Source organism: Chiroxiphia lanceolata, chromosome 2 (assembly GCF_009829145.1).
Source record: "Chiroxiphia lanceolata isolate bChiLan1 chromosome 2, bChiLan1.pri, whole genome shotgun sequence".
NCBI classification, from domain to species: Eukaryota; Metazoa; Chordata; class Aves; order Passeriformes; family Pipridae; genus Chiroxiphia; species Chiroxiphia lanceolata.
The window spans coordinates 39665157-39682700 of NC_045638.1; the positions used below are offsets into that span (position 1 = coordinate 39665157).

At 37.8% G+C, this 17544-nt stretch overlaps 1 protein-coding gene across 5 annotated transcripts in view; it reads left to right on the forward strand.

Annotated features, from left to right (window-relative positions):
* NALCN (sodium leak channel, non-selective) overlaps positions 1–17544 on the forward strand; it is a 221913-nt gene that overhangs the window by 107249 nt on the left and 97120 nt on the right. For all 5 annotated transcript variants that reach the window (XM_032678968.1, XM_032678967.1, XM_032678969.1 and 2 more), the window contains 2 exons: positions 7041–7208; positions 11616–11807. In XM_032678968.1, the coding sequence (XP_032534859.1) occupies positions 7041–7208; positions 11616–11807 (360 nt within the window). The remainder of the gene's footprint in view (positions 1–7040; positions 7209–11615; positions 11808–17544) is intronic.

Consider the following 17544-nt stretch of genomic DNA (forward strand, 5'->3'; position numbering starts at 1 on the left):
TAAAAAGATCAGTTCTTTCACCAGTGCACCAAGATCAATTCTCTCAAAGTGTTGATCACAGTAACCTGGGTTGGGTACATGTTTAGCTTTACGGTTATTGCAGTTTCCCTGGCTTCAGTAGTTCCACACTCCATTTTTGGAGCCAGAGAAGACTTCCTTAGGCTAGAGTGCATGATAGCAGAATATTCCTTGTGGTTTCTCTTTGTTGGTATTGCCTCCTTGGTAATACTCTGCGGTTTTATGCCCCACTTTAAACCCTTTAGTTCATAACAGTGCAATGCTTCATGAATCTCCTTTTTTTAAGGAAGGTTGAGTGTATACAGATTTTTATCTTAGTTTTAGAATTTGTGTCTGATCTCGTAAAATTGTATGAAGCTGAGAGTTCATCAGTTATGGGAACTGGTGAAATGAAAGCAAGAAAAAAGTTAAAAGATAGCACCAGAGTCCAAACCTTAAAAAAGCACATACTGTAGAGACAGCACTGCTGCGCATACTCTGTTGTCTCTCATGCTGCTGGAGATAGCTGTAGTTTGTGTGAATATTGAGTCAATGTTGGCCTGGCCAACAGTTACAAGAGTAACTGTGAAATGTGTTGTGCTTATTCTATCTCGAGTTTTAAGTGCATTTGTGGTGGGTTGACCTTGGCTAGATGCCAGGTTCCTACCCAGCCACTCTGTCACTCCCTTTCCCAGCTGGACAGGGGAGAGAGTAAGATGGAAGCAACCTGTGAGTTGGGATAAGGCAGTTTATTAAAGCAAAAGCAAAGCAAAAGCTTGTGTGTGCAAAAGCGAAGTGAAAGATAACACGGTTTATTCTCTACTTCTCATCACCAGTGATGGTCGGCCACTTCCAAGAAGCAGGGCTTCAGCATGCTCCTTAGCAGGCAGCCATTGGAGGTAACAAATGCCTGCCTTCCTGCTTCTTGACTTAGCTTTTATATCTGAGCTGACATCATATGGTCTGGAATATCCCTTTGGTCAGTTTGGGTCAACTGGCCTGCTTGTGTCCCCTCCCAGGATCTTGCCCTCGATTGAGGAAGGAATGTTACAGTGTTGGTGCTGTGCTCAGCAGTAGCCAAAACACCCCGTGTGTTATCAGCACCCTCCTAGCTACCAATGCAAAGCACAGCACTGTGCGGGCTACTATGGGGAAATGAATACAATCTCAGCCAGACCCAATACAGCATTCAAGAAACAACATTACCATGAAAAAGATTCTCCTGAAAATAAGACATCAGAATAAAACCCATCAGCATATGCTGGGTTCTTTCTACCCTACAGATGAGGGTAGAATTGAGGACAGGGAAACTCATTCTACTCTCCACCGTGGTTTAACCCCAACCAGCAGCTCATCTCCACACACCCTCTTGCTCACTGTCCCACAATGGGATAGGGAGAGAATCATCAGGGTAAAAGTGAGACAAGTCATGGGTAGAGATGACAGTTTGATAGGTAAAGCAAAAGCCATGCACACAAGCAAAGCAAAGCAGAGGATTCATGCACCGCTTCCTATGGGCAGGCTCCATGACCCATAATGGTGCCTTGGGAAGACAAACATCATCACTTTAAATCTCTCTCTCTTCCTTCTGCTTCCTGCAGCTTTATATGCTGAGCATGACACCATATGTTATGGGATATCCCTGTGGTCAGCTGGGGTCAGATGTCCTGGGTGTGTTCCCTCCCAACTCCAACACCAACCTGTTCGCTGGTGGGGTGGGGAGAGAAGCAGAAAAAGTCTTGACTCTGTGCAAGTGCTGCTCAGCAACAACTAAAACATTCCTGTTTACCAACAGTTTCCAGCAGATATCCAAAATAGCACTATACAAACTATGTTGAGGAAACTTAACTCTGTTGCAGGCAAATCCAGTACAATGTCCTTTGCCGGAAACAAATAATTAAGTCAGCATTAGAGCCTGAGACCGTGAATTCACAGTAGAATTTTTGCTTTATGCCTAGCACACAACAAGTGGAGCCCGGATTCTTAACAAAATAACATTAATTCTATTTTTGTTCAAAAAAGGGATCACTGCATGTCCTATTTCTATTTTGGCTCTGAATATATAGTATAATTATGCTTTTAATAATCAGTGCTAGAAACAATCTCTTCAACATCTATTTCAAGTACAGGGTTTGCGAGGTTGTTTTCCAACAGAAATACTTGCCAGAGTTTATTCAAGGTGAGTATACCATGAAGACTAGTGTATTATAATTTTGTCCTATAAATTGTGTCCAAATTTCTTTAACCATATATTATTGTGTTTCTGTATAGCTTAGATAATTGATTTATTAGTGGAGAGGTTGTCAGAAAACTCATTTTGCTTGCATTCTACATTTTACATTTCTGATTATATAGCGTAAAGTATTCTGGGATAGAGAAAGGTGTGGAGGGGGTATTTTAAAGCATTTTTTTATGTCTATTTGTTGATTTTTTTTTTTTTAAGCCTGTTATGCTTTTACTAGAGGTACTGTAAAAATCAAACAAGAACAAAACCCTAGTATCTTATAGAAGGAGGTATAAAGGAATGTATATGAACAGCAGAAGAGCAAAAAAATCGTGGGAGAGAGGAGGAATTGATAAACTGGTGTCATTCCTACTTGGTTATTGTGAAACTTCCAGTACAGGGTGAACAAAGAAAATGGTTTTAATAGCCCTGAGGAGGCTGAATACTGAAACAATGCAGATTATTCCACAGTGGCTACTTTGTTTCCTTGGTGAAGAAGACTGGTTGGAGCAGAATGCACTGCTGTTGCTCTGTCTTTTCCATTAGACTAGGCTGCAGAAAGCTTTCCCTTCAGTGAGAGCTGACTTGAGCAGCCAACAGCAGTGAGGATTCCCCTTGCTAAAGGAAATGGCCAGATAAATTACAGCAAGCATGGCTTTCTGTTACGTTTTCCAGAAGTCATCTTGGGAGCTGCTGGCTTTAGGAGCAGATATGTCTAAGAAAATTGCTCTCTTGGTCCATTCTCTGGATCAGACATTTTAGTGGTCTGGAACTGTAGAAATACATCTGCTTAAGCTCAGTAGACAAAACTAAGTGAAGCTATTGTGATGCCCAATACTGAGAAAAGAAACCTGTTTTCATTGTTGGAAAGAGAAGACAGACTCAAGAAGGCAAAAGCTATATGAGAAGATAAAATTAATTCTAAACCCAGATCCATTCTTTGCATAAGTTTGTATACTTAGTAGTAAATAAGAGGTTCTGACAGGCATTTCAACTTTTATACATCAGCCCTGCAGATTAAACAAAAACAGAATTTTAACAGGATTACTCAAAACCCCAGTGCAGTATCTGAGAATCTGGAAAGAGTAGGGCTTCAAACTCATTTCGGTAATTTTTAATGGGATGTTGGCTTTAACTGCTCAATACCTACACAGAATAGAGATGGATGTTTGGTTTATATGCATCTCCCACATTGTCTTCCATTAAAACATGTTACAGGCTAATAGTCTTATTAGAGATGTGTAAGATTTCCACAAATATTGCTTGAAAGTGTCTGGACACCAGAGTTCAAAACCAGGTCCTATACAGTTCCTCCTAGATTCCTTCTGTAGCCTGTCCCCTTGCACTGCTGACTTTGCCCTGTCCTGGATAAAGGACGGATTGAATGCTGTGTCAAATCTGGTAGTGAGAGAAGCGTGAGACGTCTATGCCCTTAATCCCACTGATCCTGCTGGAAGAATCCTTGTCTTTCCTGACAGCTTGATACTGCTGGGAAGAATCCTTGTCTTTCCTGACAGCTTGATAACCCTTCAAATGAGCCACTATTTCAAAGAAAACAAACTGAGTCTGTCACTGTTGGGTTTTCACTGATACTGAACTCTGCCTCTGAAAAAAAAACTGTTAAGTGGCTGCTGGCAAAACGTAATGTTGCTGAAGGTGCCATTAATACCATAAAGCTTCCAGGTGGAAGCTGATCAAATGGGAGGTAGCTCTCAGAGAAACAGCCCATTCCTGTTAGCTCCTCTTTGCAAAATTAGCAACCTGATGTAGAGTGGCTGCTCAGTGGCTGCTCGTGTGTTACACCTTCTTTTTCTCTGTGGGTCTGCTCTGGCTTCATATCTGAGTTTGTCTTTCCTGTGTCTCTACAGCAATGAAAAGAATTATTTGAGCTTTAAAAAAACCCCACAAAACTATAAAATTGTAATACATTTCACATCTAACAAAAAGTTCTAGTCAGATATTCTGAATCTTCTCCTGTAATTAATTACAAGGAAGGAAAAAAATACAATCTCTGTCAGCAGGAAGACAGGTGTATAAATGTAATCAAATGTTATGCAAACCATTTGATACATTTTTAAGTGCCAGTGGTTTGAATTGATTTGACAAGCATGTGAAATGCAAATGATCCTGCCCACACATTTTTAGAATAAATTAAAATACACTGAACATCATATTTGTTAGTCTTGTTCTAATAGGAAGCTTATGTGCTCTGAAGTGTATATGTGTGTATTTAAGTGGTCTCCTTGGACGGTAAGATCAACGGAGAGATAGACAACAGGTTAGCAAAGGCATATAGAGCTTTCGGAAAACTCCATAAAAGAGTTTGGCGAAATAAACACCTGAAGAAAAGCATAAAGATCTGTGTTTACAGAGCCATTGTGCTGTCTACTCTTATATGGGTTCGAATCATGAGTCGTCTACCGCCACCACCTGCGACTCCTAGAACACTTCCATCAACACTGTCTCCGTACAATCCTAAACATCCACTGGTCAGATTATGTGACTAATATGTCTATTCTAGAACAGGCAGCGCTTACGAGTATTGAGGCCATGTTACTGAGAACACAGCTGCGATGGGCAGGGGACGTCTCAAGGATGAAGGACCACCGCCTCCCTAAGATCTTGCTTTATGGTGAACTTGCCACCGGCTGCCGCAAGAGAGGAGCCCCAAAGAGAAGATACAAGGACCCTGAAACAACATCTCAGCCTTGGCCATATTGATCTTCATCGCTCGTCTACTCTGGCCTCCAATTGGGAAGCCTGGAGACACGCCATCTGTAATGCTGCTGCTTCCTTTGAGAATGCACGCAGGATCGCTCTCGAGGAGAAAAGACAACGCAGAAAGAATCGTATCTTGCCGATACCATCCAAGGAGTCTTTCTGCTGTGCCTTTTGCAACTGGACTTGTCTATCTTGCATTGGCCTCTTTAGCCACCAGCATGCTTGTAGCAAATGTGGGTAGAGTCCTTCCCAAATCTTCATTTGCAAAGCCTAGCCATGATGATGACTATTCCACCTGCTCTGAGTTGAATCCCAGCTGCTTTCTACCCACTGTTCCATTTTTCTTACCTTGACCCTCTTCTCTTTCAGGACTCAGTTAGATGTGTTGTCATTAAAAGTGAGCTTTACTTTTAAGATTTTTAATAAAATATTTACCTTGTGTCTTAGATAGAGATTTTCATGTAAAGTAGTCTCTTCAGACTTGGCTCATTGTTCTCCTAGAGCTCTTTGAGATCCCAGAGTGCAGGCTGAAAAACTGGCCAGATCCATTTGAGAATAAGAGCCTGAAAGTCTCCCTGCATTGTCCCCATGACTGAAAGCACATAAATACTTCTAGTAGTCTTTCTTTCCTAATGTGAAGAGATTTTTGGAGTGCTGTGAAGCATTTTGCCTTGATTTAATCATTCAGAAGACATTTGAAGCCTGATAACTATTTTGCATGCCTTGAGGAAGCTGTATGATATAGCTGGTAGCACTTCTTGTAAATAGGTGTGTGGACTAGGGGAATAAACATAGGACATAAACTTCAGCATTTAATTTCCATCTCCACTCCTTCTTGTGACAGTCCTGTACACATAAAATAAGTAAAATTTTTTAGCTATCTCACAACTTCCCTCTTTATGTTGATAAATATATTTTTGATGGACTGTAGAGTTTAAATTTTAAATAACATAAGTACTTAAGGCAGCATCCCAGAGATTGTCACTGTCAATTCAAAGTTAAAATGTTAGTCTCTAAATTTTTTATACCCTGCCAAATCTAGTAAACCTTATGATTCACAGTCAATTAGTCTCTCCATCTTAAAAGACTAATAATGCTTTTTCTCAAAGGAGATTTAAGCTGTTTTTCCTTGATACTTGTATTGCACTTTGAAAGTATTAGTTGTATTTAGATGTGACCTAATGTTATTTTAGTGTCTCTTTTAAACCCCAACATGTGTAAAGGGTCAGAGAGGAACATTTCTGAGGCAAGGAAAAGCATCTTTTCCATTGGGTTTCCTGGCTGTTGGAGAGTGAGGGAGAGAGCATCTAAGAGTACATACAATGGTAAAATAAGAAGGTACATGAGGAAGAAGTGTGTCTAGGCAGATGTATTTTTGGTTGTGAGAGAAGTAAGAGAAAATAAATTTTGAAGAAGTAAACGTATTCAAAATTGTCTCCTTTTGTCCAAGCTGAACTGTGCAAATATTTCAAAGCCTCTGGAAGAACCTCAAAGTCATTCAATACCTACAAGTAGATTTCTTCTCTTGTAACTTCCTGCTAGGCACAACTTCTTTAACACCTCTGTGAAAATTAACCAATTCTGGACTAAAATTGAATTTCGTCTCTTTTTTAAATTTGTTTTAGGTGTTTAAGTCCCATTACTTCTTTGCTGCCTGTTTTGACTGTCATATTTCTATGGATATTTTTGGAAATTGAAATAGCAGTTTTCAAACTAGAGGCCTTAAACTGTGGTTTGTTCCTGAGGTCTCTTAAAATTCTTCAGACGGCTTGTCTATATTGCTTCGTATTTTGAAAAAATAAATCTCTTCATATTTTCCTTTTTATATGTGTACATAAACTTAAAGATCAGCAGGATTTATTTATTATTTATATGCTTTCCAAACCATGAAATCTACCTGTCTGCATTGAGTCTTTGGAAATTTTCATAAAGTGAAATCTATTATTGTTTATTTTGTTTAGAATATGGTTGGTTTTGTTAAATGTTATGAAGATCTTTATTTTTGCCCTACAAAGCCTTTATAGACATCATGACATAAAAACTTCTAATTTAACTCAGTGTTTTGAATGCATCTTTCTTGTCTTATATATTTATCTAGGTTGCTTTCACAGTTCTGTTTGATTTAGAAGCTCTCCTGAAGATCTGGTGTTTGGGTTTCACAGGATACATCAGCTCATCTCTTCACAAGTTTGAGTTGCTGCTTGTAATTGGAACTACTCTCCATATTTATCCAGACCTCTATCATTCTCAATTTACATATTTTCAGGTATGATCATCTACTTTTACTTTTTACTCTATATATCAATTTAAAACATTAACCCATCAACATTTCACACAAATTTCAATTTTCTTACAATATTGACTCATTTTGAGAATAACTTTAAGATAACAAATCTCTCTGTTCTTAACTGTCTTCATTGGATGGATTTACAGAAATAGGATTCTTTCTAACTTTGCTGAGAAATCCTTTCTGTTTTCAGTAACTCCCATTTCTTATCTGAGCTGCACTGTTCAGTAAGTTCTGGATTAGTTTCTTCGCTGTCTTTCATTGAGCCTTGATCCTGTATACAGCTGTTTACAGCATTGCCTTCCTGTAGGGTCCACCACTGTTTTCCTGGCTGCCCTCCCGGAGCTCTCAATACACTTGCTGTTGCTCCTCCAAATCTTCATCTCTGTGACAGTCACATGCCTAACTAAGAGGCTCTGCTCCAGTTACTGTGGGTCTTCTGAGGTCATTTCTCCAGAATCTTCTTAGAGTTGGGTTTTAAGCTCCTCAGTCATTCCTTATCTAGAGGGAAAGTGTGTTTCTTGAGGCTGTTCCTACATTTTCACTTTGTGGAAGAGTGGGAAGGAGAGACAGAAAAAAGACTTATTAATTCAGACTTCTGATTCTGCCTGTCAGTCAGCCCAACTAATTCCCCATTCATCCTCCCTGAAGTGCCTGGGATTGCTCCAGTTTGGGAGAAAGCACTGGGATTCATTGCAATGTGTTATGTTCTATAGTGCTAAAGAAAGGGAATTTTAAGTATATATATAATAAAGGATTCATATCATTATTCAACAAGGGATTGGCATGGTGAATAAGTAATAATTAATAAAGGAAAATAATAAATTGTCCAACAGAGTCCTGTCAATCAATTTGATTAGTTATAGTGACACATACTATGAGTACTCCCCAAGTGTGGGTTGAAGTATAATGGTCTTTTCAGATTTCTGCAAATGTCATCCTGTATTTTTTCTGAATGATTCTACAAACCTGCTCAAGAAAGCTTTCAGGTGAAAAAAATCTATTTTGCTTTCACCTGATATTATTTGAAGACTTTTAGATCATTATAGCATTGATTTTGCTGTCCAAATATGTAAAATATGGTTACTCAGTGCAGCATGGTACATCTAACCTGCAAGAAAGGATGATCTGTCAGGAGTATGCCATTGCACTGCTGTGTCAAAAGCACAGAGGGAACATAGCTGGGAGATCTCAGTTAAAGAAGTTAGCAACTTGGTTAATAGTTGGTCCATATTTATTAGGGAAGAGTCCACTTATGACTGGTGGTTTCTTTCTAGGAATTTTAAGTATAACTTATGAACATTTTGGACTAAATGGGGAACATAACTAACTCATAGGATTGAAAGTGTAATTAAAATATAACCAGATGTTGATAATAAAATAATAAGTATTTTCTTTTTAATGGATTTAATTACTTTTGTGGAGCTGAGGTGGTGGTGTTTGTTTAATTACAACGTGCTAGCTTTTATGACAGAAGATTCCAAGATGTGATTTTTTTTTTCCAGAATGTATGAAAGACACTATTTTACAAGCAGAAACACCTGCTACACTGAAAGATTTGTGTTTTATTTTGCAATCCAAAACCGCTAAGAGGCAAAGGATAGGAAGGTTGAATACCTTTGATGTCAACTTGTAAGGGAGGTACACACTGTATTCCTCTGCAATTAAGTTCTGGGCAAGCTAGATAACACATTTTCAAATCAACTAAGGTCAAAAAGTCTTTTTCGGATGAATACATCTTGATGTTAGGCAGATTTCCAGGCCTTTAGGTATTCATGATGACAGGTTAAATGTGTTCCTTGTCAGTGAATAAAACAGATTACTGGAAACAGAAGTCTTACTTGACACATTCCAGGACAGCAAGCAGATTTATTGTTTGGCTTGTCTAGTCTTCCTTGCATATATTTCAGTTTACATTATTCATTGGTCTTTACCATTACCTTTTGCCAACACATCATTCACTCTTTACTACACTGGCTGCTGTCCACACTCCCACCTATCTTTCTTGCATTCACTGTGCATTTATTCAAAACACTTTGGAAAGTCCTCTGTGAAAGACTACAGCAAAGAACTGTTACATGGCTATAATCTATAGGACACAAAACTAGTGGAGAAATGACAGATTTTGCATATTTCTGCAGAGATCTGTAATGAACCAGCATAAAAGGGAGAGATTTAAACAGAATTTGACCTATACTGGACTGAAGAGATGGTACTGATTTCTGCTTGGGGAAAATATGGCTGAGTCATTTTCTGAATAACTATCATTCCTTGTAGGAGATGCAGCCATTCTTTGTAACAAAGCTGTGGTTCCTCTTTTGTATTATTCATTTTGATTTGTTCTTTAACGTATCTTTATATTTAATCCAAATAGTGCATCTTCCACAGATCCCAAATTTAATACAATTTGCCATCCAATTACACAAAATGTATAAATGTTCATTAGAGTGTACTTTTGTTAAATTCAATTTGTCACCTAATGAAAATAAATGAATAAACCAAATAGTATCAATAAGATTAGTGTGTTGCTTAAAGGTCAATAAAGTTCCCCAAAGAAAGGGGAAAAAAGTAAGACAGATAATTGCATTTATCTAAAACAGACACCGACTAGCATGAAATCTTCACCTCACTGGGGTCTGTATTGAAACTAGTATTGATGGGAACAGAGCTAACATTTACACCATGAGTAAATCTTGTAAGTAAGAAGGCACCATATTTACATGTTCATAGTACTTGGAAATCTCCCTCATCTCGCTGTCTGCCTTGGTATCCAGTTTCATGTAATGTAACCACAGTACCTATATGAAGGAAAGGACTTTATCTCACCTTGTGCTAATGTTATGAAAGTCTAGTCTAACCTCTGATCTGGCACTCTTGTTTACTACTGAAGACAGTGGAGGCTCATCCCATCTCACACAAGGGATCTGGTATGTTTGGAATAAGTTGCTCTCTTGAGTCGACTTTCTCCCTCCCCTTTTGCAGCAAAGTCTAAATGACAAGCATATTCTGCATACCTTACAAATGGGTAGGGAGATGAGTTTCATGCAAAATCCAAAGGTGTACAGTATTTAGCAAGCTACAAAGTACAGTGATCTCATTCTGTGAACAACTGTCATACTTATTTTCTCTTCAAAAACAGCATAGTAATTGTATTTGACTTGCACATAATTCAGCCAATAACTGCACTGTAATTCCTACCTTTTGGTTGCAATATGATTCTTGTGGAAATCCAGATGATACCTTGGGCTAGAGAGTCTTTTTCTCACGAAGAACTGCAGAATCTCAGTTGCCCCATATGCTGCTGTCTGCTGTCTTCAGCAACTACTGTTGTTGCCACTGCCTCTTGTTGATACTGATATTCATGTCACTGTGCCACCCTCAGTAGCAGAAATAGGAGAATAAGAGCTGTCAGCAGCTCTTTCAAGTAGACTCAGCAGTAAATGGGTCAGGAGTTCCACACAAGATCAAAGTTTTGCTGCCAGTACTAATACTGCAACGTATCAAATATGTCAGTGGCACACATTGCTGTTTCCTCTGATATTGAGAAATGCCACCCAAAATTTCCCATGTTATATATAATATGAAATAGCAAAATATGTTCATTACCAAATTTGCTAGGTCACATAGTACACAATGCCAAACAATTTTGCCTTCAATCACTGAAATGGAAAGATTTGGCAGTTCTTTATGTGAATATGTAACCTGGTACAACAAACATCATAGAATCATAGAAAAATCTCGTTTGGGATTGGCCTTTCAAAGTAATCTCATCTAGCTGGCTGCTCAAAGCAGAGGTTTCTTCAAAGACTGTTCAGGAGCCTGTCCGCTTAGAATAAGTATGAATTTTTAGAAGTGACCAAACCAGAGCAACTTAATAGCACTGCAGTAGATTCTCAGTTGCTAAATCTAGACTGATGTACTTGGACCCCTGCCTGGAGCCATTCTTATATTTGCTAACACACTATAAGCCTCCATTGGTCTCTAATTCCACATTACATTCAGATTTACTATCTGTCATATGTTTTGCCTATGTCTTTGTTCCCATTGTTACCTCAAAACCAGTTTTACCCAAATGCATTTCTGCAATGACTCTTAGTGATCTGTGAGTTGTTTACAGCCTTGGGGTCCTTCAGTCCTCCCATGCCTGTACTATCAAGACTTCTGCTGTCATCCTGTGCCTATATGCTTAAATGCTGCTTATGTTCTGTGTCTTATATTTTTAACCTAACACAACTTGTCATCTGTTACAAGTGCTGTCAACCTAATATTTATTGGACTACAGGGCTGCAAGTCCATTTTTGGCCGTGACTGTCTGATATTTTGAAAAGTTTTGATTAATGTGATAATCAAATCATTGATACAGTTGTATTTTCTTTTTCCATGCAGGTTCTTAGAGTAGTTCGGCTTATAAAGATTTCTCCTGCTTTGGAGGATTTTGTGTACAAGATATTTGGACCAGGAAAAAAACTTGGGAGTTTGGTAGTATTTACTGCCAGCCTGTTAATCGTAATGTCAGCAATCAGTTTACAGATGTTTTGCTTTGTGGAAGAACTGGATAGATTTACAACCTTTCCACGGGCAAGTATAAAAAGCATTACTCATTAATTACTCAAAATTACTCATACTTGTTACTATTTCTTATTATTGATATTTTCTTACCATTGATGGTGAACTTGGCAGTGTTGGATTAATGATTGGACTCGATGATCTTAAAGGTTCTTTCTATCCTAAATGATTCTGTAATTCTGTCGTGGTTTAACCCAGCCAGTAGCTAAACTTCACACAGCCACTTGTTCAATCCTCCCTCTGACTGGGATGGGGGAGAGAATTGGGGGAAAAAAAAAGAAAAAAGGCAAAATTCATGGGCTGAGATAAAGAAATTTTAGTACGACAGAAACAGAAGGGAAAACGATAATGATAAAAGCATTAGAATATACAAAAAAGTGGCACACATTGCCATTGCTCACTATCCCTTGACCGATGCCCAGCTAGTTTCTGATCTGCAGCCACCAGCCAGCTTTCCCCCTAGTTTATATGCTGACCATGATACCATACAGTATGGGATATTCCTGTGGTCAGTTGGGGTCAACTGTCCCAGCTGTGTCCCCTCCCAACTCCTCGTGCAGCCACAGCCTGCTCACTGGTGGCGTGAGGTGAGAGGCAGAAAAGGCCTTGACTCTGAGCAAGCACTGCTTGGCAGTAACTAAAACATTGGAGTGTTATCAACATTATTCTCATCCTAAACCCAAAATACAGCATTGTACCAGCTACTGGGAAGAAAATTACCTCTACCCCAGCTGAAACCAAGTCACATTCTATCATATTTTTTATTACATTAGTGGTCTTCCTTTCCTTCTGAGAACCATGAAGCAGTTTATCTCCATATGTATAGATAAAAGAATTGTATTTTCTGGGTATAACAGTCTTCCTGTAGTCCTTCTTTCTTTGAGTGAAGGCCGTCTTTTTTTGAGTGAGGTGTTCTGTTTCTGCTGTCAAGGGAATATAGAGAAATTTTATGCACTGTGATGATGACACAACAGCATGTGGCTTAACAGTACTGTAGCATGTTACAGAAAGAAGATTCATGCCCACGAGTGTGAATATTAGCCACAAAATTTATATAAAATATGTCTATACATGATTTATATCTTCATGTTGTTCTTGATTTGTACAGGAATGCTTGTTTTACACAGGGTTATAAAATCAGTCTGCATTGACAAAATAAGTGTTTGCCTTTTGGGTATAAATAATGGATATTTATGAGCATTACGTTAATTCAGAACAGAACACTGAAAATCAGTGGAAATTGGAGCTAATGTATTTATTGAAGCACACTGTTCTGAATGAAAATACTGCCATTTCTTTAATAGTGGATTAGACTGAGTGTACATGGATTGATTCCAGTGACAATTTATTTGTTTCTGTCATTCCAGCTTGGTTAACCAATGTATCTATTTTAGTGAAAGTGCATTGTTTGGAACAATTAAATAACAATGAATAAGGCAGCCTCAAGGGTCATGCATTTAGCAAACAAAATGGCTAAGCAGCAATTTATAATTATCAACCTGAACTTGATGTATGGGAAGCTGGCCATCAAATGTGAGACAAAAAATGCCTACCCACTGGGAATAATGTAACACCATGCTTTCTATTTTGGAAAATGTGCTTAGAAAAGCATCCACTAGAATTCCATATCATTAATTGTTTAAATGCTGAAAAAAGGAAAAAAAAAAACCACAAAAAAAAAAAGCTTAAGCTTTTCTAATGTGTGACCAACTCCCATGTGTAACTTCTGAAAAAAACCTCCAACTTCAGATTTCAAATCACCAAGGAATTTTATTTTAGAATTATTTTATTATTTATGCAAAATGGCAATGGAAGTCCTCAAAGAGTTATTGTAGTATGATTAAAATAAGACAGATTCACAAACACCTTCACATTTTGACTAGATAAATTGGTATCTGAGTAAAGATCCACTTGCAATGAAAAATTACCAATATATATCAATACATTAATAAAGTTTTGGATTATTTTAAGCATTTTAATCTGTTGCCATTTAAACTTCAATAAGAGCTTCTAGCATATTGAATTTTAACAGATATATGAATATCCTAAATATATGTTTGAAGAGTGAGAAAATATTCTCTCCAGCAAATTATACATTTTTTTTACAAACAGAAAATATCTTTACTTGTTTCCTCTTTTCTGACTTAAGTATTGGAAAATCAGAAGACCTGTTACAGTGTTCCAGCAATATTGAATTGAAAATTTTTTAATATTTTTCATATGATGGCCAGAAGTAAGAGTCTCTCCTTATTTTTTATTTATTTTTTATTTTTATACATATTCACCTTGTTATGATTGCTTCAGAAATGTATAATTTGCAGTATGTGGCTTCTTTTTGCAGTTTTATACTGAAACATCTCTTAATAGGTTTAAAGTCAATGAAAATTTTGAACTCAAAATTTGTGATTGATTATGTGAATAGAGGTGTCCCTCCAAAAGAGTGTGACTTCCTAGAAAAGGCTGGGGAGATCTCACATATTCTGCCCTGAATAAAGACCACTGAATCAGTTTGCAATAAGACAATTATAATTATTTTCAAAACATGATTGAAGACATACTATATAAAGTAGAGATGATATGAGATCTGCAATACCAGAATTTGCTAAGATAAATTTTTAGGAGCTTACTCTCAGAGAAAAGCAAACCTAAAAATTCCAGCATTGTTACTATGGCATTTTTTTTGGTTGCAAATACAGAGAGGATAAGCATGATAACAAAAATGGTGACATTAGAGGCTAAATTTTGAGTTTGTACAGTAAAGTGTTTTCTACACTGAAACAGACAAAACCTACAATCATTTTGAAACTCTAAGTGCTTTATAAAAAGGCACAGTATGGGTTTTGGAACAAGTAGACCTCCTCCTTTTGCTAATGCCTCTAAATTGCATGTTTTCACATGGTTTCCTGATGACAGTGAATAGGCACAAGCTCAGTGTTACCATGGCTACTAATTTCACCCTTCTTTTGGCCATTACTTGTTTTGGCCCAATGGACTGGCTTTCTATCTAATACCAAGTATAAAAATATAGATGTTTGCTATAATGTTTTTAACCCATCTGCTGTCTCCTATTTTTGCATGTCTTCTTGGACTGCACGTATTGAGCCATGAGAAAGTACAGGGGTGGCTGGGCCCTTGAAGAAGGAATGGGAGGGGAAAACTGTTCAAAAGCACAGGTGTAAGAAGGCCACTATGAAAATTCACTGTATGGAGAACAAAACACATTGTTAGTGTCTCTGACTTCCATGTCCTGGTATCTCTTGGAGTTTGGGCCATATGCTGACTGCTCTGTGTCTAAGGTTACAAAGCTGGGAATGCTGCCTTTCTTTTAAATGGGTCATTACAACATGAAAGCCAGGCCCAACTGATCTCAGCAGCAAAAATCCTCCAGTCTTCACAAAACCAGATCTTTGCTGCTAGCCTTAAGCTTGGAGAAAGTTCAAGATGTGAAATATTAGCTCAACCTAAGCAACATTCATTTGAAAAGTTAAACAATGTAGTCTTAATTCTCTGATGCAGTTAAAATCTCAGTATGACCGCCACATTTTTACAGGACAGCTACTCTTCTCTCAGTGCATTACTGCACATTCATGACTGTGTTAGGAGGAAAACACAAGTTTATGGTGGTAGAACAGTTTGCAAGGAAGTTATAGCAATGTCCTAAATCCCTTTAACTTAATTTGCAGAAAAAATCCCACTGATTGTAAACAGCTTCCATGAATACAGCCATTGGGTTTGTCCCCTACAAGCTCCAGTTACAAGACAAGTACATTATAACTGTTAAGTAGTAATTTGTGTGGCACCACCCCTGTAATAGTTGGACAAGATATCAGAACTGGCACTTTGGCTCATATATTCTACCAAACCTTTGCCAATCTTCTACTATAAATAAAAAGGTAGTTTGACTTCCATCATCAAAACAGCTCATTAAGTAATAGGGCATAAATACTCAAAGAAATTGACAGTCTTTTCTATAACACAAATTAATGCAGAAAATCACCATTTGCATAAATCTCTAAGTCTTGTCTTCACAGATGTTGATTCTGTCAGCTAGTTGCATTTCAAATTAATTTTAAAATAAACAGTGGGAAGTCTATCTTTCAGCTAAAAATAACTTGCTCCAAAGGAGATTGCTAGGTGCAAAGTGCATACTCGTTGTGCACTGCCTTATTTACTTAAAACTAATTTTTTTTTCATAAATGGTATAATAAAATACTTAAATTATATTGAAAGGTCATTTTATATAACTATGTGCTTAATGGACAACTGGTTTAAATGGAAGATTAGATTTTTATGATGTTCAAAGAATATCTTCTCCACATTAATCTAGTACTTATATTAATGAGAGGTCACAGTATTGGAAGTATCTTTACACCTTGAAGAATTAAATAAAATATATATTTTTAAAAAGCAGTAAAATACTGGAATTCACTGTGATTCAGAAGAAAGAATACTGCGCTGGTTCCGTTACCCAGTCCCTCAGGTGTTTTTAAAACCAACAGTGGGGTATGTTACTTAATGCAGTGCCCACCTTATATTTCAGCAAGGAGTGCCACACCAGTCAGGTATGACTGCCGCTCCAGGGGTGCTCTGAGTGCAGGGAAATGACAGCTGCCTGGTTTAGCTTCACCTCCCCATTACGAAGGGAACCTGAGACTGGAGAGGCAGTGTTGAGCACTGATGGGGTCATTGTCTTCTTCTTCCTCAAGGACCACTGGCAGCTGTAAAGGAGGCTGAATTTTCTGCTTCCTTCATGCGTGCTCAACTGGCTACACAGGGCCTCTCCTAGATAAAGATCGCAAATGCTTCCTTCTCTGCATATTTTCCGTGGGGAGAAAATGATTTGTTGTAAGAAAATGAATAAGAGTTTGTATTTTACGTAGTGTAAAGAGTCCGTGTACATGGCTGTAAGGGGACACTAATTTGAAGGGAGGATCTTGGATTCAGGTTGTCAGGATGCTAGTTAAGGCCATAGCTAAGCCACATAAAGTAGAGGGCACTGTATAAATTCCAGCCATCATGTTTAGTCTCTCCTAATGCATGATATACCAAAAACTTTAGCCACCATAAAGAATTTACAAAAAAAATAGTTGCGAGCAGTTTTCTCTGCTGCTTCTAGTTCATGATAGCCTTTGTTCTCTGTGGGATCTGTGTGTTCAAAAGAAAGGTTGAGACTTTACATTTGGTCAAGATGTTGCTGATGTAAAAATTAAAGTCTGATGTTTAACTTCTCTCCCAATGTGTATGATTGCTCACTTGGATGCCTTAAGCTGCTCCGTGTACATCTTAGCTTCACTTTTTGTGAGTAATTTGGACTTGTAGGCTTAAGCATCTCTGAAAATTTGATTAGTGTGAGTTAATTCTGAACAGTAACTGTAAAAATAGCTCTCAAACTCCTTGGTCTTAACCTAGCAATGTGTTTATGCTTCTGTCTGCTTCAGAATGCCACAGAACATATCAGCAATAAAAAACCAAGTTGGACTCTGGTGAGGGGCTTTTTCTTGTGAGAGTCAGCAGGCAAATTTTTTACAAACTCTTGAGTATCTAAATGTTTGTGACCCCTCAAACAGAGTAAAAATTCACAATTCTTCCTCTGAACATGATCTAGAGGCAACATGATCCAACTTTTGTACTTTAAAATATGTATTAATTAGACAGAAGAGAAAAATCTTTATTCCTAGGATCCTTATCCATGGTCAATGAAAGAATGGACAGACAGTGAGTATCAGTGGCCTTCTGATGCTGTTTAGTT